At 40.9% G+C, this 27,195-nt stretch overlaps 1 protein-coding gene across 1 annotated transcript in view; it reads right to left on the reverse strand.

Moving 5' to 3' along the window:
* Positions 1-5,609: 5,609 nt before the first annotated feature.
* dennd1b (DENN/MADD domain containing 1B) overlaps positions 5,610-27,195 on the reverse strand; it is a 98,955-nt gene continuing 77,369 nt past the window's right edge. Inside the window, exons 15-23 of the mRNA XM_070909083.1 lie at positions 26,939-27,040; positions 21,157-21,247; positions 19,954-19,994; positions 18,548-18,583; positions 17,883-17,939; positions 16,364-16,453; positions 8,199-8,284; positions 7,575-7,797; positions 5,610-6,604 (exon numbers count right to left, since the gene is read on the reverse strand). Of these exons, the coding sequence (XP_070765184.1) occupies positions 5,738-6,604; positions 7,575-7,797; positions 8,199-8,284; positions 16,364-16,453; positions 17,883-17,939; positions 18,548-18,583; positions 19,954-19,994; positions 21,157-21,247; positions 26,939-27,040 (1,593 nt within the window). The 3' untranslated portion in view covers positions 5,610-5,737. The remainder of the gene's footprint in view (positions 6,605-7,574; positions 7,798-8,198; positions 8,285-16,363; positions 16,454-17,882; positions 17,940-18,547; positions 18,584-19,953; positions 19,995-21,156; positions 21,248-26,938; positions 27,041-27,195) is intronic.

A 27,195-nucleotide genomic window follows, 5' to 3' on the forward strand; every position in this document is an offset into this window, starting at 1 on the left:
GGAGATGTGGAGCATCACCCAGCCGCCACCTATGGAGAGACTCATATGAGAAGCAGGCGGGGGGCTGTGTTGACATGCAGAGTGATAATGTGGTTATTGCAGCAATGGAGGAGCTAATGCTAATGCTAAAAACGCTGCCGAAAAATACCTGCGACCTGCACGTAAACGTGCTCTTCCCCTCACAGTGCCTCCATTTTGAATGACTGCTGTCTTTCTTCATCCTTTCTTCATCCATTCTTCCTGCGATGTTTCGCACCTGGCTTCACCATCCAGCTGTACATCCATCTAAAAGAAAAGATTTGAGTTCAGAACGTATCAAGTCTGTCTGAGTATTTGTGTCTGATCCATATTTTGAGGATTGATGGAGCAGTGAGCATGCAAAGGAAAATGTGATCAGAATTTGGGACACAAAAGCCATTGTCTTAAAGCCTCATCCTCGTTTAAATGATAAGGCTAACGTTATTCTACATTGTTGTCATTGTCAACAAATCCCATGAAAAGATCAAAACCAACAAGGTTTGTCTCTCAAAAAACCCATTGGTTCCTAAAACAGCTGGGCTTTGTAGTTTTTAGCAAACGTTGCTCAAACAGGAGTACATATTGTATTTGTTGGGGACTATTTTCAGATGTGGATGAATACACAAAACTACCCTACAGTGCCTAGAATCACTGGAGTGAAGGAACATGTGTTTTTAACAGTTTTTGGACGACAATGGAGCTCCATGGCACAGAGGAATAAGCTACAGTATGTCAGACTTTGGCTACACACACGATACTTGTAAGGAGAATCAGTTCATTGTTGGTTTTTATCTTTTAATGGGATTTGACAATAAGAAAAATACAGAAGACATCATTTAAGTTGATGAAATTCCCTCCATGTGTATTTATTACAGGAAAACGCCTTTCTAGTTCTATACGTTGAGTCTTGCTGCCAGTATTGATTTTTCTGTTTCATGTTCAGTGAACATTCCCACCGGCCTTTTCATACTGTAGCTCCTTACTGACAGAATAACGTCCTTCAAGTGTCAGGTTTCAGGACAACTAGCGAGTCGAGAACAGTTTCTTAGTTTCTTCTAGGCTGACTTGTATGTTGTTGTGTTGTTCAAGTGTACATACTGGAAGGATGATTTTGCTGATTATTTTTGAAACTGTTCAGTTTTATTTCTACTTTTAATCGTTGGCAACTGTACATAGAGAAATGTGTCGGTTAATTAAAGTGAATTTATTTGTGTTAATTTATTTTATGTCAACAAAATATTAAAGGCTTATTTAGCAACAGAGCGGTTCTACTGTGAGAAAGGATGAGCATTACTTTAGTGTTTGCCAAATCAATAAGCCAATGCACTGATATTCACACCAACACACACACACACACACACACACACACAACTACACAATCCTATTCAACAAGCCCTCCTCTCTGTATGTATATCTATGTTCATACAGACGTTTGGTATAAAAAAATAATGAGTCCAGAGATGCATAAGCATGAAACAGTATAATTTATTTTCAGTTCACAGTGCATACATTGTGTGCAGTTGTACCACGTCACTCATGAATAGCACATTAGATTGACCTCAGTTGTTTTCTCTGCAATGAGAACATGCAAGTGTGCACAGAATCAGGAAATCAGTAAATGGCATATCATCATTACAACACCCCCAAAAATAGAGACTGAAAACAACAAAAAATAAGTTGCTTACTGTAACTTTTCTGAAGTCGTCACTACACTGAGCACACACACTTCTTTAATGTGTGCTTAAGGGGAAGTGATATAATGAAGTTAATAACTTTGTAAAGTTGAACCTGTGTTCTCACTCAGTAAAAGCTGCTACATAATCACCTCCCACTCACTCCAAATCTGTAATTTCAGGACAATTATACATGTATTGATTACACTCTATTGTTAGCATCAGGTATATCTAGTCGTCACAAGCCTGCAGACACTGAAATGCAAATCCCCTGACAATCATTTCTTCATTGTTGTACAACATTAGTGTAAACAGGACCAGAGTTACTGAAGCGTTTCAAATCACCCTCAACAGCAGCTGACTACTCAAGTTTCTTCCCACAAACCTCTACGGTTTAGATTTACAGTAACCAGCAACCAAAGTCAAAAGTTTTCTTCCACATAAAATGCAAGGCAGATGACATTTAACTCTACAATACCCAATGCAAGGCAGAATGAGTGTATTATACGAGATCCAATGTTACTTCCATCATTCTCGATTTGATGGAAGTGCGAAATACTGAAATAATAATTAATACCAACAGAATAGACCACATCTGTAAAACTAAACAAAACGAAATCATAGCATACAACATGCACAGGTACACACATGCAGATACAACAATAAGCATTGTTGCACCATGTACAAGCAAGCGTCAGTCTCTGCTTATTAGAAGGTGTCAAATGCTTCTGGACATGAACGGCTACACCGGACATTTTGTTAATATTCTCTCTACTTTTTTTTCTTCCAAAAATAAAAATCTAAAACATTCAAATATCAGGTGTCATTTTTCTACAACATTCAACACCAATCATATATTATCCATGTAAAATAAACTCAAGCCAGCAAAAATACACATCTATTCAGGTGAAAATAATTTTATCATCAATATGAAATCAACTAGAGGAATTCCTCTGAGAAACTCTTTTTCATTACAGTTAGCTCAGAATAAGTGTTTTTTTGTTGTTGTTTTTTTTTAAAGAGAGAAATCAAAAGAGAGCACAAACTATACAAGTAAATCAACCATTAGTACAACCAAGGAAAGTACCTAATTTACAAAACATCAAATAACCCAGAGAAATTCAGACATCTTCTCTTAAATGCAGGCAGGAAGATTCCCACCGACCACCGCAGCAAAGAAAAACAGTGAGAAACTCCAGCTGGACTGCAGCCGAAACTCAGAAACAAAACAGCTATAAAAACAATGCTAGTACCCAAGTTCATTTCAGGTCAGTTTCTAAAGACCAAAACAGGTTTTGTGTGTGTTTATCATATAAATACCATAAAGTTCAAATGTTCGATTTAAGGTTGTCTGAAAACATTGCATATACCTCCTTTCTGTAATACTGTTACCTTGTTCTGATTATACTGGGTGGTACTCTTATTGTATAAGGCACACCATACACACCATTCTGTCATTAACACCCACAGACACACCTCAGCTCACACACACTTAAATAGACTTTGATATATATTTATTTAGGGACACGTGTGGCTTACTCCCACTAGAAACTACTTTGATTGGGATTATTTTTCAAGTAGACTCGTGCATTATAACGTAATTACTGTTAAAGAAAACTGACCTTTTTTTTTGTTGATCATCTTAAATATTTGCATAGTACAGAAGTTTTTTAAAGTGTTTACAATGAATAAGGCCAGTGCAGAGATTGTTCTGGAGTCTGTTTTTTTCCCTCCTTTTTGGAATTACTAGGACTGATTCCTGGGCTTTTAGAAGCACGCCAAAGACTTTATGAGCAAATCGTTAACGCAGAGCAGCACTCAAAAAGCAGAGAAATAGCTGCTATTAAACTGCCACACCGACTGGCGTCTGGCATAAATCATAAGAACAACGAACCATAAATGCAATAATCCCAACACAAGCACATGAAAAAGCTTTCTTCTTTTCTCGGGGTTTGTGGCGGCGCTGAGAATGATGGGAACCCACCATTGTGTGTCCTGGACGCAGCGTTTCTCTCCACAGGAGAGTCTGTTATAGAAATACTTTTGACTCTGGACACATTACATCCAAGTAGCTACTCTCTGAGGAGAACTGTATTGCTTCATTACAGTACAATCATCAACCACTGCATTGCATTACAGTGTGCGACTCCAACCTACAAGGACAGAGATTTGGATTTCCTCCTGTGAGCAAAGAAAGGGAGACAGACTGAAAGACAAAGACCGCCTTATGCGATAAGTCTGGTGATATTGTGTATTTTTCTTAACATGAACAAATATGAAAACAAAAAGGAATGTATCCCACTAACAGGTAATCTGCGGCTGAAAATAGTCCCCAATAAATGCACTATTCACTCCTGTTTGAGGAACATTTGTTAAAAACTAAAGTTCCTTTTTTAAAACTGAAACTATATATTTGTGACCTATTGTCAGTTTTTAATAGGAACCAATGGTACAGAAGTCTGAAAGCATCGAGGGACTGAGTTATTGCATTGTTTCACGGGATTTGTTGACAATAAGAAAACGTAGAATATCACCAGCCTTATGCTTTAAAGTTCACCTTTTCAACATCCACTCCAAACAACACTAGCTCTGCAACAACTGGCCACCGTCGTTAAGGTCGAGAGTGAAAGTTAGATGTGCTGAAAGGACTTAAAGGCAGGAAATTAGGAGATACAACATGAGGGGAAGAGTGATGATGGTGGAGAAAGGAAAGGACATGGAGCATTGACACTGGCATTTTTAAGATCACCCACTTTAACTTTGAGAGTGACATAGGTGTCCTGAGGAACACAGGAAGAGGACAGAGACAGGTTTCTACATGCACATCTCATTATCTGGAATGCAATTAAAAACAGCAGCTTAAAGCACATCGTGTATATATATATATATATATATATATATATATATATATATATATATATATATATATATATATATATATATATATATATATAGTATATATTAACTATTCTATTAATCCAGAGAAATACAGTGCTGTTTAAGAACTATTAATTGTTGCATTTAAGGTCTAAGAGTATCAGAGATTCGGATTACAAAGTACCTGTTATGGTATCTATAGATTAAGACACCAGAGTATCAAAAACAAATCACATGTCCATTTAAGGCATGGTGATAAAAAAACAACAACATTTATATTACACAGTGTATAATTAGTTTCAAAGGTCCGTGTGGACTTTGTGTCTGAAAAATCCTGTTTCACTTTGTTGTTTTTGCTCAAATGATTTTAGTACCAAGTAGTCAAGACTGAGTACAATTGTTCATCTACACGTGCAAATTACAGGAAAAAAGATTAATTTGATCGTGTGAAATGTTTGGGACACTGTGAATAAAAGACTGACGTAATGGTGTGTCGAGGAGATATCATCCCTTCTTAATCCCGACAAAGTACTGAGTCATTTCTAAATTCCTTAAAGTGAAGATGGAAAATTCCTCCATAACCGGCTGGCTACTTATATTTTACCCCAAATGTAATTCATGGGTCTTTTTTCAGGTAAATACGTTACAAGATGAAAAAGACAGTTATCCATACATTTAGATGATTACAGACAGAAATACTATGATGAGCAGTGAACACACTGCAAGTCTCTTTCCTATTTGTCTTTTTTGTTTGAAATTAAACAAGTGAAAAATCTTGCAGCACCTCAAGCAAACAAGAAAATCTTAATACTATGGCTTCAGTTTGTGTTTTTGAAGTGCTGCTCTCTCAGCTCACAAGATAATTCACTTGTTATAACAAATAACGCACATCTTGTTGTCACTTTAGCAGAGTATCCAATTCACTCAGTTTTGAAGTTTTAATTTCATCATAAATTCCTGTTTTGTTTCAAGACACAAGAAACTTCATATCTTTTGGAAACGGGTTGAAATATTCTTACTACACTGGCAAATTCTTTGACTTGCTTTAAGAAAATAAGTTTGAGGCGGCCATGTTCTCTAAGACTGCGGCTAATAGTAATAGAAGAATTACAGTGAATAGATTTCAGTAGAACCTGTGGCATTTTACAGACACCGAGTCTTTGACGTGCCTACGACTCGTCTGTGGCTTTGCCCTGGACCTGGTGGTGACTGTTGTTGCAGTGAACCTGTGAGAGCTGCAGGCTGTTGTGGAGGACTGAGCCGAGGCAACACATGGACTCAATCTCCTCGAGGAGGCCTTGATCCTGCACCACAGCCGCCCCAGAGCCTTTACCTTGACCCAGACACAGGCCGAGCCCCAGGAGCCCCTCCTTGGACACCTCTTTTTCCCACGGGACCTGCATAGCTGAGTGGCTGTTCCTTGACGGACCCCCCTGACCATCCTGGTGGCCCTTGCTGCCCTGCCTATGGAGGGCCTTTTCCTGGTAGTGCCTCACTGTCTCCTTGGACAGCACCTTCCTCCTCAGGATGGTGGTGGAGGAAGTCTGGTTCTGGGCCTGAGGAGGCTCTGTGCTGGCTTGGGGGTCTGAGATGGTCCGAGACCGGCCCGCTGGTACAGGAGAATAGTTAAGGTGAGAGACGGGTGCTGGAGAACTGTAGGTGTGAGAGAGAATGGGAGATGGTGGTGTAGGTGTAACTCCATAGGACAGTGAGGGCGAGTAGGAGAAGCGGTCTCCTGGTTGTCGCCCTGGAGGTAGAGGGTGGGGGTCAGAGTTGGGTGGATGAGGATGCGACTTGGAGATGTCAGGGTACTGATCCAGGGGTGTAGCTGTGATGATGGACACTGCAGGAGCTGCCGCGGGCTTCTTTGGCACCTTCAGGCTGCTCTTGTTGGGCTGTCTGCGCGGGGACGGGGGAAGGTGTTTTCCGTGGACCGCGCTGTCATCCTGGCCCATATTCCAGCCTCCCTGATCCACGCCTCCACCGCAGCCACTCTCATCTGCAGGTTTAGATTCGCTGGAAGGTGCAGGCTTGCTCTGGAGCAGAAGAAACAAGGAAATACCTTTAAGAAGAGACCTGGGTGCCATCAAATATCTGCCCTCCTGAAAGGGGTGAAAACAATATTTCCTGTGTATCTTAACGCCAGCATGCTGCACACAGTTGAAGTGAGGCTGGCATGCAGCGATTGGTGTATCTCCCTATAAGCTGTTATTCCTTGCGTGTTGTTATGGTGATCTATGCAACATTAAAGTTTGGTTGAGTCCCATTCTACTTCATGGGGGAACGAGTCTGTTAGAGTTTGCTACATAGATGCCCTTGTTCTTTATTGGTTATGATGTTTTCTACAGTATGAAGTCAGAGAGGTTAGTGACGTGTGTGACAAGGTTACTTTGAGTAAAAGTAAGAGTTTCCTATGTCATACATTGGTTATGAGGCTGAGCACTGAGTTTCAGTCAGTTGAACCAAAAACCTTGCAGACTTAACTGATTCTGATTTTCAGATGAATGTTCTGTCTTCATTCTGACATCTTAAGAAGTGTGATAAAAATGCATTTTCAGCCCATCATTTTTCGAGGTGAACCTACACTCTACATGTGAATAATCCATCATAAATCTTGAAGGCAATAACTCAAGTATTTCTTCATCCTGAAAAATAACCGTTCCATATTTGAAGCTAATAAGAGACTTAAGAGGCAGATAAATGGTACCTGTAGCGCCTGTAGAAAAAAACACAAAAACACAGCTTTGGGCCTGGGACTGACAGGGTTAATAGATATAACAGTACAGATGCTGTGCACAAAATGTGAAATTATTTTTAAATAAGACATGAGAGACTGCAGATTTCATGATTGTCTGTCCCATCTATCCTCAATCCATCGATGTATCTTCACCTATCTGGACACATTTCTATACTTTCTATAATATAAACTCATTTTGTTACATCTCCCTGCCCTCTTTCCTTAAGTCCTGAACCTGCACATGATGACAGGCCGTCTCTCTTGCGTACCGGGGCCTTGTAGTCTAAATCTTCCATGGACCTGAAGAAGTCCAGGCTCTTGGCAGCGCTGAGTTTGCCTTGCTCCACCGTTGTGGTGTTCAGAGAGTCCAGGATCTCCTCCAGCAGGTTCATCTGGCCTGAGCGAGAGGAGTTGATGTCGAGTTCTAGTGAGTAGGAATCATCGCTGTCCTCGATGTACGAACGGACATCGCCGCTGTCCTCTGAGGAGATCCTGGGAAGACACAGAGACGGGGTTTTAAGAGAGCATCAAATGCTAATCTACGGTGGGAATTTTTAAACATAATATCTAATATATATTATGTATGACTGTGAGACAACATTTACACTGTGATCACCAGTTCCTTTCGAAGAAGTATGAGTGACATTTCTGTCAACTACTGCTGTTACTAAATATGCCCACTTGGGGGCAGTATTATCATGAGTAAAAAAAGATTGAATCTGTTTTGGGAAAGCAACTTTGAACCAGCTATCAACTTTTTCTTAAAAGAATGAATCAGCCAGCAAAACTTCTCATATCTTAACATACAGGTCATGCATACTTGAAACAACATGAAGATGGCTTCAGTGACTACATGTTGTGAGGCGATAGATCATAAAAATAGGAGTACTTACTTGCTTGCACTGTCCAGCTCATCATCATCGAGGCCGAAGCCGAGCTCTCGAGGGCCCATGCTCATTGGAGACTTGTTGAAGTTTTGCTGTTAATGAGAACAACACAGCAAGTGGATGTAGTTAGACACAAAGAATAACATGATGAAACGACAAAAGTGGACCCGGGGGGTGGGGGGGTCTCAGCTTAAAGATACGAGACAGAATATGGCGTTCTGCTGAGGTGCACCTTTTCATAAAACTACGACTTGGAACCCGATAGAGAAAAAATGCAGGTCTGTGTCTGGTGGGTCCCCATAAGACAGCAGTACAAGCTTGTTTTAATGAGCCTGGGTTGAGACTAAATTTGTCAAATTTGGGTCTAGGGATAAAAATCTTTAAGATCCCCTGCAGTATTTTATCAACTTACACAAGCTACTTACGCACAGTGAGTTAAGACATCAGGAGCTACATTAATCATTTGCATCGCGACACCGGTGCATGTGATTGTATTTGTCATTGCAGGGCGCTGAATGATCAGTGTGTACTGTAGTTGTCTGACACAGTGGGTTTAATAAGCCACCTGTGTACCATATTTAATAGGCGGGTTAAAGAAGAGACAGAAGCTTCACAGAGCAGGGCAGGACTCGCCCCATGGGAGCCCAAATCTGCCCCAGGCCACTTATTAACATGCCTTCCACTCCGACGCACATGTTCCCCTCTCACTGCATGTGCATGTTCACTTATGTTAACACTATCTCTCACTTTCTAATTTACACTCTTTGCATTTTGCCCACACACCTTCTTACACATTACTACACACCTCCTGTGTCTGTTTTTGTTGTTGTAACGTCTCTGTGTTTTTGTACACACACAAGCACGCGACATAAGCTACAGTTAACACGCTAGCACTGCTAACAATCAGTGTGTGTTAGCATTAGGGGGCATTGCAATGTTTTTCCTGTTTTGTTTTTTTCACATGGGCTTAGCTCCACCTCTCTGATTTCTCTGCATTTTTCTCTGTAAACTCACTTTAGCCACAATATCAAAGGGCAGCACAGAGAAAAAGGTTCTTTACCAGCCTAAAACTGAGCGGAGCTCAGGGGGGGGTGTTTAAGAACTGAAGATAGTAGTGTTTGTGTGCTTGTGTTGTGGTTGTGGTAGAGGAACACACGCACACACACACACACACACACACACACACACACACACACACACACACACACACACACACACACACACACACACACACACAAGGTGAGAATAGTAAGAAACACTTATGATGAAAGGCAAAGAAAAACAACAAGACCAAAAGAACATAGGAGGAAGGATATGGATGAAAAAAGGAAGGAAGGAGGTGAGGAGAGATTCCTCCTAGTATTGGAACCGTGAACCAAGCCGGTCTTGATTAGCCGACGCAATGCCAGCCAGACAGGCGGAATGTAACGTGTGGCTGGCCTGGCCTCATTTAGGGTCTGCGTTCGGCCAGGGAAGACACACACACCAACACACACACACTTACATATACACACCGAGTCACATACGCACCCTATTACAAAAAAACACAAAGAGTTAAAGTGCCATTTTCTCCATAAAAGTCAGCGGAGGAGATGTGTGCAGTAGCCACTTAAGCCTCTCAGCCATCGGGCTAAACACGAACACATGTGGTGGCACTGCTGATTGGCCAAGCCGCTCCCCTTCCATGGTAGCTTGGAGCTATAATGAAAGAGATTTCAGAGGGGCTCAGGCCTGGGATCCCTAAACAGCCTTTAATGGATTCCTGTGTCAGGGCAGTAAATCTGGGGCCAGGCCGACATGCCAGCCAGCCAAAGCGGGCTGGCCGAGCGGAGATGCACCTGTGAGACACTTGGCGAGGGTGGGGTTTGTAACACAGTTACACACAAACACTGCAAACACATGCGCTGCATGTTCATGTTATTCTCACTGTGCAATTGTGCAAGAGAGCTGTGTTTAGGGAAGCAGGGCCTCTCTCTGCGTCTAGGTGTTTATTAAAGCAAGGTGAAGCCAAACACAACCAGACACAGGTCATGAAGCCTGGCCCTCTGATCTCTGTTACAGCTTTGGTGCCGTCTACGAAAGGAAGTTCCATAGGGAGCAGTAAATGGATGGTACCTCACTTCACGGCTTTATCAATTTGTCATTCCCTCTCTTCACTGTGACCCTTTAGTGCAGCAGTTAAGATTAAACTATTTAAAACAACCGAGCCTTTTACGATAGAAACTCCAAATTTGGCGCAGGAGTGGGTTTATCACACTTTTTTTTTTTTTTTTTTTTAAATGGCCAACATATTGCATCCATTTCACTGGTAATGTGAGATGCAACGTATGCTTTTGTCAGTTACTTGAACACAATATTACTGCTCCTCAACAGCTGTCAAAACCAAGCACAGCAGTTAAATCTGAGATCTTAAATTAGATGGATTGTGTGTCAATGTAACAACAACAACAACAACAATACAGAGCGACTCTTCAAATTTTTGACATTCACAATGAGATATTCTCAACCAGTGCAAACAGGTCCCGTGTTAAAGCTGTGACAGCTCTGCCACCATCCCATACCTCCCCAGGCCTGACAGAACAGTGGAAAGCATGAAATAGCAGAACAGCAGATTATCATACTGCTCCTTCATTAGCTTCTCGCTGTTGGCTAATGGGAAGCTGAAAGGTGAAAATGAAAAAGCGATTCTCATGCCTTCCTGTCTCCCCGTTTTCTCCCTCCATCATTTTGCTGTCAGTGACAGATGTCACCGTTTCTGTCTGCCTGGCTCTCGCTTCCCTTCCTCTCCGCCACGTCGCCACGAGTGAGACTGTACAGAACGCAGAGAGCGAAGGAGTCAGGAGGAGATGCAGCAGAGGAACAGGAGTCATGAAAATAATAAAAATGGTCAGGTTATTTCAGTAAAACTACTGTAGCTCAATCCAGTATTTTGGAAGAGGGAGAAAATCCTCGTGAAGATTTGACATCTGAGCTTCTCTTGAATGAACTCCTTTTTCTTTTTTTTCTTTTTTACTCTGAAGGAAAGATTTCTTAATTATCTTTATGTGATTTTATAATCTTTTTCACTTTGATCCGAGTCCTTGGCTAAAGAAGTAAGAGAATTCTGATTACCTCCAGTTTCAGACATAAAAATCAACACGTACACTCCTGTCGTCAGTATAGCGTACAAACCTTTACAGTCATGGATTGTGAGCAAATGAGAGTAGACTTGTAAACATGACTAACTTATCCTTCACTCTAACCCTTTATACCCTGAGCTTCCTAATGCAATAAGCGCAGGTATGAATATATATCTAAGGGGCCTGAAAAAACATCTTGAGATTTGATATGACAAATTACATTTCATTTCTGTGGTTATGAGGGGAAAATAGTCATCATCGTCCATTTTAGTAGCTGCATTTGGAGAAACAAACTTTCCCCTCCTCTTCCCTTCCTTCCCTGCATGACCGGTAATGCGGAACAACTATGCCTCTCTGTGACAGGGCCAAACGCTAGTGGACTTTAATAGCCAGTCTTACATTATACATTTCATATGGTATTTCTGAGTGGGCACTGATCTCACAGCTTGGCAGTGTATGTAAAGAGATGCCGGTAAAATGCAAACAAACCTTGGGGAGAGGCAGAGCCTTTGCAGAAGTACGGCCAAGTCTGTGTCTGCCTGTTTAAGAGCTGCTCATTCCAAAGGGGGGAAAAAAACAGCTTTTGAGGCAAGATCTACTGCTTGTCTGTCCAACTGGCTGTTGCTGAAAGCCCTCTTCCCTTTCGCTTGAAACAGGAACCATATAAAAGAAGGAAAATGTGCATTATGCCCATTCTGTTAAACTAAACTAAACTCATCCACTAAAATCACCAGGTGTCTTTCTGTGAATGGGTGCGGTGCGGTGCAGTACTTTGAAGGTGCCAGGAGATGGCACTTTGGTTTCAGCGAGGAGGCCAGTTGGTCTCTGAAGTGGGGAGAAAATAAGCGGAGTGGAGACTACAAACGTATACAAATAACCATGTAAACACACACACACACACACACACACACGCGCATGCAGAGCTCTGGACAGAACTACTGTACTTAAAGTTCATTGTGATGCATCCTAACTATTCATCTAACAATATTTATCCACAATATTAATCTTATAATGAATGTTATGAGCATATTTGAGCTATTTTCCATTTACAATTACATGGAAAATGTCATTATTATGAATTATAACACACACGCACTGTATGGTCTATAATCTAAAGTACATGAATATGCTTTGAAAGAAGTCATTAGCTATTCCGTTTACCCAAAAATAATTGCTTTTGCATATTGTTCACATCATAGCATTTTCAATCATGTACTGAACATAATGCACACACAATGTCTATGTAATGCTGTAATACTTCAAGTTAAGTGTTACTGTAAAAAAAATACACATTAGTATAAGCATGTCTGAACTCAGAGACGAATGATAGTCTTTCATCCTGAAATCAAAACCACACAAAAGTACATTTTCCCCTGTTGTACCACAGACACTTCACAAGTCATGTGTACAGCGCACATATGTGTCCACTGGCCATGAACACATGAGCTGTCTCCCACTGACGGAGCATCCACATCCACCCATGCGCACGCACACACACACGCACGCACGCACGCACGCACACACACACGCACACACACACACACCTTTGTTCCTGTTTTACATCTTTGTTAGCTCCCTGTTTTTCCCCCTCCACCCCGAGCTTTGTGGTGGTGTTTTCCGGGCTGGCATCTCTCCTGCCTCACCAGGTGAAGAGTCCAGAGCCTGGGGCTGAGCCCGGCCACAAGCCTGCTGGCTGTCATTGTCCATAACACTGCCCCAACCTCTCCTCTCCTCTGCTCTCTTAACAGCTGTCATTCTGTTGCCTCAAACCTGAGGAAAACTGATAAATGCATGCATGTTTGTGTACATACACACTCAAATAAATGCTCATGTACAGACGCACTTTCTATTTGCAGATGCTTACAGCACAATACCACATAAAACACACACACACCCCAGATATACTAAATCTAAAAAAATAAAAAAAAAAACCCTCAAAAACAGACGTGGCACTCGCACACAAAACCATACAGGATCCAGAACAATGGCAGTTTTTTTTGTTGTATCAGACAAGAAGTCAGCAGTCCAATTCACTCTTGTTTTTGTCAAACGAAAGGATTACTCCTACATTCTTAATCAACAAGCTCACCAAACATAACAAATCCCCCACACTGCCAGATATGGCTGAAATACGTGCGCAAATGACAGCAGCACTTTCATTTTGGTACATGTGTTGGCTGATCAAATAGAATATGAATTTCATAACTTCTGATTATTTTGCTATGATTAATTAAAAAAGGAGCTACTCCACGATCATTCATTTCATTTCAAGGACAGACAGACGGGTTTGCAAAAAAAAAAAAAAGAAAAAAATGATGAATGATAAAAACGTTGCAGGATTTTTCTTTCGTACAGGAGGATGGAATGTCTTTAATCAGATCACCTTTTTTGGAGCGTCAGATAACAACAACATGTTTGTGAATTTATTAAGCAGCTGAATGAGCCTTTGTTGGTCATTTGGTCATAGGTATGGGCACGTGGGAAGGACACAGGGAGCAGGTTTTGAAGTATATATACTGTAGCTGAGGACACAATCCCAAAAATATGTCATTTGGTGTATGATGCACTAAGTCTTGAAGGAAAATAAATATCTTATGTTTGCTGTCAATGAAACAAGGCAACAGTTTCCTTTCACTTATATCGTTCAATAAGCAGGGATCATTGCACTTCAATATGCACTCAGTTGCCAGTTTATTAGGTACACCTATGGTAGCTACAACTAATGCAATACAGTACTACCTTTATGAAGGTTATAATGTTCAGTTTTTGATTAAGTGTTTTAAAGAGGGGCTGATTCAACTTGCTCATTTTGGAGGCTGTTTTTTGGGGTGCTGTGTTGAATCGTATTGTGTTATACTGAGAGGTGTTTCTAATATTAAGTCCACCCTCACCGATATAAATGGGGTATGAGGATAAAGGTACGTCTTTTTTATTTTTTTCATTTTACTTAACCTTTATTTAACCAGGTTAGTCCCACTGAGAGCAATTTCCTGTGCAAGGAACACCTGGTCAAGACAGTTGTGGGCAAGATTTCATAGGAGCTTATAGCAATCGTAAAAAACAATAAAAAATCAGACATAGAAAGGTGAGAGACGGGGAGATAAGAAAGAGCAGGAACAATAGGTATGTTTTCCTCCAAAATTCTTTTGAACTGTAACTGAAATGCAAATACAGTGTGCTTTAAACAGTCAAGCGAAAGTAAATAAATGGCCAGCATGGAGTGAAAAAACTCCAGAAGCCTAAAAAGAGTGATTTTCCAGTGGTATTTTATAAACATAAAAACATTCTTCCTGAACTGGACATACACACCTTTTTGTGTAAGAATCTGTTATTTTTATCAGCTTCATTTTGAATTTCCAAGTAATGTACAATAAACCAGGCTAATATGACTATCCTAAAAAACAACAAAACATTGAAAGAACCAACAATTTCCTTCTAAATGTTCTGAAGAGTTTCAATCTTTCAGGGGTTACTGCACACTGGCAGGCCATAAATTATCAAGGCTTTCTTGGCTTCTCAATTTTCAGTCTTAGTTTCAGTTGACAGAAAAAAAAATCTTGGGATGTTTTGACTGCACTCTCCTCCTGGGTTTTGTGTGTAGGGGTTTGGGCAATATAATAATATCCCTGGGTTATGAACTATAAGTATTATTAAGAAAGGCAATGTGACAAGAGAAGAATGGGAGGAACATTGTGTATGGCTGAAAATAAAACTAATACACTATATATAAACACAAACACACACTAAAGCAGTGCTGTGGGACATGCTATACTGTGTCCTGTGTGTCCCCCCTCCAGTGGTCTCCAGGGACCCGTTACTGTGGCAATGAACAGGCCGCAATGGCAGGGACAGGGGTTTGAGTGCGTGTGTATCCTGAATACCGTGTGTATGCGTGTTTGTGGGTGTGTGTGCGCACATCTATCGCATGTTAACTCTTAATCTGTGTGTGTTGGGTTTGGCCCGTCTTTGTGTGTGCACTAGCTGGGGGGGGGGGTCCGAGGAGGCCTTTAGAAAAGCCCTAATTGCCGTTCCTCTCCTCTCCCTGGCCGTCACACCTTCCTCTGCGCTAAGACTTTCCAGCCTCATCACACACACAGGAAACACAACGCTAATTAGAGACAGCACAACCTCTCCTAATCACACTCTTACATGACTGTGACCAAAATGTCAGTGTGTGCATGCAGGCATGTTTTTTTTTTTTTGTGTGGGTTGTTTTTTTGTTTTTTTTTAAAGACAGAATTGAGAGTCCACTTGCCGTTTTTTATTCTGCAATAAGAGGTGGAAGATCTCCAGCTGGGAGGAGAGAGGTAAAGATATGAGGTGGGAGATATAACTAGTAACCCTGAGGCTGTATGCATGTGTTTAATACTGTACAGAAGTGTGCAGTTTTAATTACACAAAACTAAACTTTCCTACACCAAGAAATATATGTGCACATTTTCACGACACTGCTGTGCTTTATAATTTCTACCTCTCTTGATATATTTATTGATGAATGTGTGTTTTGTGATCGTGCATGCGCTTGCACATTGAATGCCAGCTCTGCACACAACAAAGACAAAAAAAACAAAAAAAAAAACGTGCTATCCACTTATGGTGCACAAGCAAATTCTTCAGAGGAAATGCTGACCAGCAGATGAGTTGCTTCTACTGTCCGTGCTGTTCAGAGAAAAATACTGAATGTACAACACAAGTGCGTTGAAAGAAAAAAATGCTTATCATTACATTTGGCACCTTGACAAACTACTGCACTTCCAAGTGCTGTTACAAGAGAGGGAGAGAGTGTGTGTGTGTGTGTGTGTGTGTGTGTGTGTGGGGGGGGGGGGGGTTGGAAATAAAAAGAGAGAGAGGAAGATGTGGGGATGAAGGGAGGAAGAAAGGAAGAAGAAGAACTAAAAGTGGACAGAGAGAGTACAGAAGTGGAAGACTGCATCCATGTCGGTCAAGTGAAAACTGAGCTCTGGTGTGATCAGTCAGTGTACATGTAGTTATCTCATTTGTTGATGTGTATCTGTGTGTGTGTGTGTGTGTGTGTGTGTGTGTGTGTCATACCCGTCTCATCTTCTGCAGTCTCCTTGGAGACAGGCTCTTGGTGCTGGTGGGAGACCCCGCACAGACCATCATCCCCTCTTCTTCTTCTTCCTGAGAGAGAAACGATGAGTGTTAAGTTAACTAAGCTGACCGTGTGTCAATGTGCAGTTGCATTCATGTGAAAGAACCACGTCACAACGCATTCAATGCATCGCTCCGTCACCTAATCAAATGAAAGAGATTACTGAACTAAAGCAATCACCATTTTTCAGTGACATTTTTAAAAATTAAAGGATCAGTCTGGTCATATTCTATATTTTTCTTACTGCCAACAAATCCCATGAAATGATGAACTGATCATACTTACAAACACTGTGTATCTAAAGCCTGACACAGCTTATTCATCTGTGCCATAGACCCAAAGTTCAAAAACTATTAATGATGAATGACATATTTCTTCATTACGATGAACAAGGGTACTGTAGTTTACCGGAGTCTATCCCACATACTCCGTACTGTTAGTGTAAATGCTCTGTAGCGCACCATCCGCATCTGAAAATAGTCCCTAACAAAAGCACAATTTACTTGAGTGTTTGAGTAACATTTGCTAAAAACGAGTGTCCAGCCGTTTTAGGAAATTGCTGAGGCTTTTTTAAAGTTTACATTCATACTTTTTGTTTTTTTGTTTTTTTTTACAATTACAGATATATAGAATATCACCATCCTTATCCTTTAAAACAATTACAATGATATATATATATATATAAATATATACATATATATATAAACCACTGCTGATGAGCTTCATTTCCATATGTTTGTGCATTGAGGTCCTTGCGTAGACATCTGTGGCTGGCAGCAACATAAATGCACTGCAGATTAAGGGTGATCCTGAGAAACTTGAATTAATTCATGTGTATTTGTGAATTAATTTATGAAATCTGTTTAGCGTCAAAATCAAATAGATCTCAACTCCTCTATTTACCTCTACTGTGTGTGTGTGTGTGTGTGTGTGTGTGTGTGTGTGTGTGTGTGTGTGTGTGTGTGTGTGTGTGTGCATACACATTGCAGAACACTGCGTTCTCCTCTTGTTCATCATCAGTGCCCTCTCTCCTCAGTTTCCCACTGACAGATCAAACTGCTATTGCCTTATCAAATCCATCAGGCTTATGGAAACATACACCTCGTTACATTAGCTTTGAGGAAATCACAGGCTCACTGATGAAATATGCAGACAATAAAAGAGAAAGAGGGGCCGGGGCTCGGATGACATGACAGGCCATAGCCAGAGGGGCGTTGGTTAAAAATGTACAGCCCTGAACAAAGCGCTAAGCAGGCTTCAACAGTCATTAAAAGGCCCCTGCGTCAGAATCACACTCTCCATGTAAAGCAGCCTTCCTGTCTGTTTCTATGAGGGGGTGTGTGTGTGTCTATCTGCGTGCCACAGAACAGAACTATGTGTACAAGTGTGTGTGTGTATGCATGCTTCCACGAATGTGTGCGTGTGTGTCAGAGAGGTGTGAAGGTCCGGGCTGCTCACCCTCGCTTTAAGTCTGCCCTTAATGTCCCGGATGCCCCTCCTGGCATGACTCTTGGCCTAGGAGGAAAAACAACACGCACACACACACACGCACGCACGCACACACACACACACACACACACACACACACACACACACACACACACACACACACACACACACACACACACACACACACACACACACACACACACACACACACACACACACACACACACACACACACACACACACACACACACACACACACACACACAGATTACTAATCAAAACATGTTGCATTAACATTCTGTTCTGGTTTCATGTAACATCAAGAAATGCTTTGATCCCTGTGGCAAAAACACGGAGACAAAAGGCTGGATAAGAGAGCCTCGCACACTAACAGGAGGCGATAACATGAAAGGGCACCCTGACCACCTATTGTACAGCACATAACGACATGGCACTGCTCATCAAACACAATGTTCCCATTCCTTCCACTGTCAATTCCAAATCAGACACACTTTTAGATTACATTAGATTCAATCTTTTACAAAGCAACCTGCAAAATGTCATCTGAGGTCTGTTTCAATGGAATCTTTCAGGACTTGATGGTTCAAGTTATGTACATATTGAAGACAACAAGCTACACTAATGTGACTGCCTATTAAGCATTAAGAACGTACCTTTGTCACAGCTGTGTTGAAGAGTGCTCCTCCTCTCTGTAATAGACAATTATCAGTCACTTAGAGGCATTTTGGGTGAGTTTCCACACATAAAAACACATTTTTATATTAAATATTCATATATGCACACAGGTAGGGCGACGATCTCCACGAGTGATTCAGTGCAAATTAAAATCTAACAAAAACTGATATATTGAGGAGTGTCAGCTCATGTAAAGCATAACAGGTGAACACTATCCATTGTTTGGACAATCAGTTTGATTCTTTTTTATGTGATTTTTGCATACATTTGTCATACTGTGATGTAAAGTATCCTTATAAATAAGGCGATGATTATTTCTACCATATCACCCGACCCCCACAGTGGTCACACAGGGCTAATTTTCGAAATCAAAAACTCCCTCTGCAGCTGCAAATAGTATTGCAATACAACTTCAGTGTATAAATGGTGACACCAGGCAAAGTATCATATCGCTGAGCCACGATCAACTGCACGATTCATAGCATTCAGGAGGTTTTATTTAGAAGCAGCCTAAAAGCGATGGAAGGGACTGTGCGTGATTGATTTCTACTTTGAGTTCTGCAGACTGACATTATGGCACCCAATATCTCTCTGTGTCTGTCTTCTTTTCTCTCTCCTAGTTGCTGCGTCTCTCTTTGGGCGTCTCACTCTTTTCCTCTGTTTGGTCTTTAGTGTAAGCACAAAGCGTCGGCTAAACGGCTAAACAGAGTAAATGGCAGACGGCGTTTCAGAAGTCGGCAGAGGGAGAGGAGGAGAGGGGCAGAGGTGAAGGCCCCTCTTATAGATCCCTGTCAGTCAGGAAATGTGAACTTTAACAAACCTTTGAAGAGCACTCTAGAGAACTAATTCAGCCTTAGCTGACGGCGTGGGGAGAGAGGGAGGGGTGAGGGAGAGATGCTCAGTGAGAGAGAGAGAGGGAGACAGAGGGGGGGCTGTGACAGAGATGAGAAGAGGGAGAGAGAGAGAGGAAGATATAGAGAGATAGATTGGGGGAAGAAAAGGAGAGGAGGAAAGAGACAGGAGATGAAGAAGGAGGGAGAGATCTATGTTCTTGGGTCGGTTCAGCGGAGTAACGCCTGTGTTTGCTGCCAGATCAACATGTCATGTCGGAGGACGTCTTGTCACGTCAAATCACTTCTGTCTCCCTCCCTGTCTGTCTCCACTGTCCTGTTGCACGCGCCGCTTCACACACCAAACTGCTCTCGAGCTGGATCTGTACATTCAGGCAGCCCCTTCATTCCAGAGGCAACACCAGGACTTCAAACACTGAGTCGTGTCAATCACACTTTCAATTAAATATAACTCGGGAATAAAATGATTGAAACATAAAAAAATACCCACAGATAAAAGCATTTAGGTACGATATGCAGGACTCAGTGAATACCTTTACAGTGTGCATCCATTGCTGGTAAGACCTTGAATTACCTGAAAGGATATATAAAACACAGGAAGTATGAATTAATCATTTTGCACTCGATAGCATTGTATTAGCATCGCAAAGTAAAGGTAACTATGTATATTACACTGTGACACATTTTAAATTGTAGACAAAGCCATTTCTGTATTGAACAGCACAAACAGTGACAGTGACAGGTAATGTGGTCAATAGAAAACTGTAAAATATAAATATATTTAGCCTTAGGCATTATTTGATTTCTTCTTTTGTCCCTTTTGTCATATATCCAATAACGATTCAGTAAAATATTTGCAGTTGAATGTAAATTTAGTATTAGTAACTGGACACAATGGACCTGTGAGGGCAGAATGGAGGACTGTTTTATAGTCGATACTTTTCTATGGTATCCAGGCTTTCCAAATGTTTATAGAACAAATTACAGATGACAGTGTCATGTAAATACGACTCAAACCTGAAGTGTTTTGATCAAATTGATATAATTTGTCTGAGCACTCGTGTGGGATTTCACTTCTGATGTCTTGTGTTGTCTCCACATGTAATAATGCTCAATCTTTCGTCAATCTTCTTTTGCCACATTTAATCAGATTAACCAGTAACCTGGGTATCGGTTCCAATAAAGATTTTTTTTCTTTTTCTTTTTTTTTACAATAAATGACACTCAAGATGCATGTCAAATATAAAAAATGAACCAATTCATCATGATAGGATGATGTTAGAATGGATCACTTGAGTGACTTCATTCAAAGCATAATGTTGTAGTTCTTCCAAACAATACAGTTCCTTAGTGCTTTAGTATTTAAAGAGCTTTATGTGGTCGCAGGTGTGTTCAATTTGACACCATCCTTCAAACATGACTTAAACAATAAAGGAGTTAAGGACCAGAAATGTTTTAAACTTAACATGTTATAAAAGATGTACAAGAACACTACAGTATGCTATGTAAATCACTTTTTCTACATTTGATTGTTTGAGAGTTTTGAGAGACATTGTATTTAGGCAGTGGAAGGCTCTTAGTGCCTCTTATTTTCCTTTTCATAACTTTAAAGGTTTCTCCTTGTTTTGTTCGCTGCTATTACTTCTTACTTTTGCACAGTAACTACTTCCTAGTGCATGAAATATGGCAAATAAATATAATGTGGCTAATTGATAGACAGGCCTAGCACTACTCACTTCCACAGAAGCCCCCCTCTGTGATCTCTTCTTCAAACACGTCGGAGAAGCCGCGGCCTGCGTTCAATTTGGCCAGCCGTCCGTCGATGAACTACAACCATAAATTACAACGTGCTTATTAAAGAAGGGAGGGGGGTGGGGGTGGGCGGCGTGGACACACTTAAACAGATATACATACACTTACACACAGATCCAAACACTCAGGCCACAGTGGGGTGTTATTAATCCTACCTGACAGAAACTACATCCCAAGATTAGGTGGGTTGCAGGTAATAGGGATTTGGTAATGTGGAGCAGGTGAGGGATTAGGGCAGCAGACTACATGCTGCACACTGTCTGAGACATGAGGAAGTTTCATTTCCTCCCTTTGTAACATGGAGCGCATAAAACTCCATCTCATAAACATGAGACCTAATAGCCAAGACAGCTACACATTTCATGAGCACAGTCACGCAGATATGTTACGCAAGTACAAGCAATCACAAAGCTCAACATTTGTGATTAACACAATAAAAAATAACAGCATTCTTTAGACATTTTAAAGCATGATTTTTTACAGGCCACGACCAAGTAAAAGCAGGGATGAGAGGGGAAGGAAAAAGAACACAAAATGGTGTTAACACACTTCTTATCTATTAGCCCATTGTAAAGCCTCTGGTGCCTCCTCCGAGCAGTTTACAGCCGTTGTATTGTAGTTTTTGTAGAAATGTTTTTTCTAAATATTGAATGTACATCACTCAATCGCACATATGGCGTACTGTTTTCTGTTAGCTAAATCCAACCACACTGACCCCCGAGTTGCTGTTTGTTTCGTGTCCCATCGCTTATAATATCAGCAAATCTCTGCGTGGAAATAAAACTTTGTAATCTTTGGGCTAATCTAAAAGTTAAAAAGCTTAACGTTTCTGGTGTAAAAAAACAAACAGAATGCAATATAGTACTTTTCTTTCATTGTCATGATGTGGGGCCATGGTCTGCTGATGTCCTGAAAAGCTGTCTACTTTTGTTTGTGGGTGTGTTTTTTTTTTTTTAACCTGTTCAGAGTGTATATGTGTAAAGGTAGGAGGGAAAAGCAGCTAACAATCAGTAATTGTGTCATTCAAAATAATTAGTATATATAAAGCATTTGGATTTGAAGCTAAAATGTATTTTGACTGATAATTGCATTAATTAAAAATACAAAAGAGTGCTTGAAAGGTAGGAGGTGTTGATCGTTAAGAACAACAACAACAAATGGTACACTATTCTTTTTAATAAAAATACTTGACAGCAACATATTGTCGGATATTTTTTTAACTGTAGCAAGCCTACTCCCACCTCTGCAAGTGTGTCCAAAGTGTAACAACAGTGTAGGTTGTTTTAGGGCGCGTGTCCTCAGGGACAGCCTGCTAACTAGCGACCGACACGGCCACCCGCTCCTCTGGTCAGAAGAGCTGGAAACTCATCATTAGATCATTTTAATGAGAGGTGAGACTGCAGGCTCCAACCACTGCTCCGCTACTTGGCTGGCCCAATTAGTGCACATAATCAACCCAAATCATCACCTAGCCAAAGCCTCCACTTATCTACCCCCGTCTCCCTCCACACACCCCGGCCAGATTACCTGCCTCACTCTGGGCCTTAATTAGACATTACTCAACAATGGCAGACTGTGATCACCACACACTCATTCACATTCACACACACACACACACACACACACACACACACACATGCAAACCAACACTTAAAAACAACTAGCTCATACACATGCAAGCAGATACACGTACACAATCACATGAACACAAACACAAGAGCTCATTTTCTTTGTTTTGAGAAAGACACCACAACAACAAAAAAAGCTGTCTCAAAGAAACCAAAAATAATTTCAGGTAAATTAAACTGAATACATTTTTAAAAAGCATTCAGATTTTGTCAATATTACACCAATGACATGAAACACAAATTTACATTAAACATTCAAATAATGCTTAAATGGTTTTTGGCTTTTACAAAACAAACTCAACCCAAACTACATGCGTAAGTAAAGTCCAGGCAAAGCATGCAGAACAGATTCAGGCACACTGACATTTCCACATGTCATTTTGTTTCTTGTTGCTGTTGAAGCCGCAGACAGTAGAGAGGGAGAGTTATTCCATCTGGCTTCCAGCACATTGACTCACTCACGGGTCGGTCACAGTGGTCTACATTTATTTAAACTCTGGAATTGTGGAGCCAGAAATTGGGATTAGGACTCTACAGGGGTTCATTTACAGAGATATACATGGAGAGCTTAAAGGAAATGTAATTTTTTTTCCCAACCTGGGTCTCATTTGTGGAGTTTTAGCCCATAAACTGTAGATACTCAGGGATCTAGCGGAAATCCTGTCACTCATAGGTTTCTGAGGGGAGGTTTGGAAGGTTGGATTTGGGTTTACAGCTCACCACCATCTTTGCTAGTTATTACAGCATGGAAATCCAAATTTGGCCAGAAGGAAGGAAGGAAGGAAGCCTAGAGAGCGAGTGGCAACCACTATCACCGTTTGATAGGCTGCGACGCATGTCAATCAAACGTAGGCATAGCAAAACATACTTCTTTTTATTTTTAAGCCTTAATATCTATTAACAAATTAATCAAAATTGGCACAGAGACACACATCTGACAACTTCAAAAGTAGGAAAAACTGATTTTGTATTTTAGTAAAGAAGTACAGAAAGAGAGTAGACGGAGCAACCACACAATCACATTTTAAATCAAATAATTTGGTTTTGCAAGTGCACACCTTTCCCACTTTTCGATAAATGGCTCGGCTTTTGCATTCATATACACAGAGAATGACAGATGATTATTGATTGATGGGACGCAGATTGTCTGCAAAGGCTCCTGGCAGTAAATCATCAGAGCACGAGTCCCCCTACAGACTCAATAAAACTGTGTATGGCTTAGTTTAGTCAATAAGAGGAAGAGACTTCATTGAATCCGTCCACACTGTCATGTGTGTGTATTGTGAGTATGTAAGTGTGTAGGAGCTGAGGATGGTTGATAGGAAGCAGGTTAATGTCAACAGGCTTTCCCCCGCATTCTTTCGGAAGACTTCTCCCACTTGTTCTGTTCTGAACACAGGATGGGCTGATGGACCGAGCAGAGAAGACAACGTCCAGGAACAGAACAGAAGTGTGATAGAAGGTGAAACTGTGACTTGTTAAGAGAAGTGTATGTGTATATTCATTTTAGGGTTGGCTTCGAGTCTATATTTAGTGGAGGCACCAGATAATAGGACTTTCGTTTCTGCTTTTCGTCTTCTACACATATAACTCAAACATACTTAGCTTAGATCTGTGTGGATTAGAAAAAGGAAAATATTTAACCTAGGATTATTTTAAGATTGAAGATTTAGAAGGTATGCTTATCGAAAACAACTTAAGAGTAAGTAATTTGTTACAAGAACACATTTCAATAGGGCTATTGAAAGTTATTGGTGGCCCTCAATGTCATGTGACAGCACACAATAGTTTCTCTGTACACTTGGCCATTCAGCTCCCAAAGTAGTAATAATGTTTTGCTGAATTTGCATGAGCAACTCTGTGCTGTTCCCGCTAAAAAACTGGAATCACTTGTGGCTGATCTTGAAGCGAAAGAGCTGCTTTACAAGGAATGAAAACAAAATCACCTGTAGAAAAGCAATTTCCTGCTGCAATGGTAACACCTCAAACTCAGGTAACACCTCGACATTATGCATGTGTGATTCACCGTGTGTGTAATGTGTGTTGTGGTCTACCAATTCCAATAATGTGGTTTGAATTTGGCTCAAGTTTGACCTACTATTGTTGACATATGGGTGACAGTGACAAATCCCACACTTTGGCCATTGTGTGGAAGTGAATAAATGATATATAATCATTGAATGTATTGTATTAGACATGTTGTTTCAGTCGAGTCTAGCACTAATGATGGGTTGCTTGATAAATGAGCAAACCAACCTGTTTGTTTACACTACCCAAGCTTAAAAATGGCAGCGACTGTATGACGCCCTGTGGTTCCCCCCTGTCTACAATCCCATTGGGAAATAAAGCAGAAACTGTTTACTTTAGAGAGTAGGGAAAACAAACAAGCTAAATAATTAACTACATTTAAAAAGTAAATGTAAAAGTTTCGAAAGTATGTTACTGTATTTGTGAATTTTAATATATTTTTTTATATATGACATAGCAGCCAAGGTTTATTACTCACTGTATGTGGCCAAATGCTATTTATGTTTTTTAATTAGAAGGAACACCAATAAGACACTTACAGGCCTTTAAATGATGTGCAATATACTGACAATGAAGACAATATATGTAACAGTTGGTAAAGAAACAATCAATAACAAAACAAGGCGCAGAAGAACATCTCCAGTCCCAGAGTGTGCACTTATGTATATAAAAATGAATGTGTGCATGTGTGTGGCCACGCAAGTTGAGTATTGTCTGCGTGTTTGCGAGCGGATATGGGTCATGGCCAGAGCAGAGCTGGGGCGGACCGCTGGCCCCTCTCACTTTAGTCGAAAGAGGAGTGGAGGAGATAAGCTCAACCCCATCCCCCGTGCTGGAGAGGAGGAGGAGGAGATAAGGGCCTGTTTCCCAATGCTACCGCTGAGGCAGGAGCCAGCCGGGAGGATGCTTTGAACTGCTGCTCGCTATCTGCTCTGCCTGGGAAAATTATAGACGGGGCAGAGTGTCCAGAGAAACAAAAGGCTGATTGAGGGCCGCTGTGCTGTAACTCTCAGGGGTAAATCACACTACTATCACGGGTCAGAGAGCACAAAGAAAAATTCAAGGGGTGAGAGGAAATTTTCTTTCGGAGCCAGAGGTGTCTCTCCACTCGACTCTGGCTCGGGTAAGTTTAGTGCTGCTGAAGGGATTTGGGGGGGAAAACATATTAAGAATACATGAGTGATTTTAAGGGAGACTCGTGTAACTACACATGAATAAAGGATACCTGCTCACACACTCAGAAACACACAATGCACATAGATACACACATAACCACAGTGGAGTTGACAATACTGTAGCTACTAGTGGTGGATATTCAATTTTCTGAGGACCAAGTCAAAATTCTAATTTGCTTTTACAGGCTTGTGCATTCACATTAAAGACAGAAGACAACCTTGATATGATTTTATACAGTAAAAACACTTTTAACAGGCCTGACCTTTTTTTGCACATGAGGCAAAATTGAGCAAACTGAGACATTAAGACGTGTGTTAAAGGAGATAACCACAGTAAACAGTTTCTCGGGGTCAATAACCGTGTATAATCCCAGGCCTCTCTCTCCTCCATTTTTTCTCCCTCTGAACAACTGAACTGTCAAGATACTAAATGCTAACTTTACCCGGCTGACAGTTTGCTGAGCACAAGGGGTGCTGAGAAACTTTCATCTGTAAAAATGAAGACTTTCACCCTTCTAAATAAAAAATCAGCTCAAAAAATAAACAGCTCAAAAATAACCTGACATTGATGGGAGAGGACAGAGTAACCTACCATATAAGCACTCAGTCATCTTTTTCTATTTGTGCTTCTCTATAGCTTACAGGACAGAGCTGTGCATCTGTCAATGTACCCATGAAGGTGACAGCAGATTTTTTATATATAATTATGATCTCAGGGTGAGTGAAGGTTCTGTTTTTATGCATGAAGTGAAATATCGTGTCCAGTATTGAAACATTTTCTAGGGTCAGATCAATTTTACTGGTTAGGGGTTCATGTTGGTTAAAAGAAACTCTAACACCCACAGTCACACACATATGCTGACAGCTGCTTGTACCTGTTTGAAGAGCTGCAGGTTGACAGCCATGGACAGGAAGTTCCTCATGGTGCTCGAGCGATGGTTCACAAAGCTCTCCTCACAGAAAGTGATTGGCTCCCCCTGAGGAGTCCACAGAGACATTATTGGCAAAAATTTAAATTTAACAATTAATACTAATTCAATTTGGCTCACTTTTCTTTATACCAATCTGTTTTTCACCATGTTTACTTAGTTCGGAAATGAGCCACAGGAACGAAGGCAGATGCGTCTGGTGC

Source organism: Enoplosus armatus, chromosome 7, assembly GCF_043641665.1.
Source record: "Enoplosus armatus isolate fEnoArm2 chromosome 7, fEnoArm2.hap1, whole genome shotgun sequence".
NCBI lineage: Eukaryota > Metazoa > Chordata > Actinopteri > Centrarchiformes > Enoplosidae > Enoplosus > Enoplosus armatus.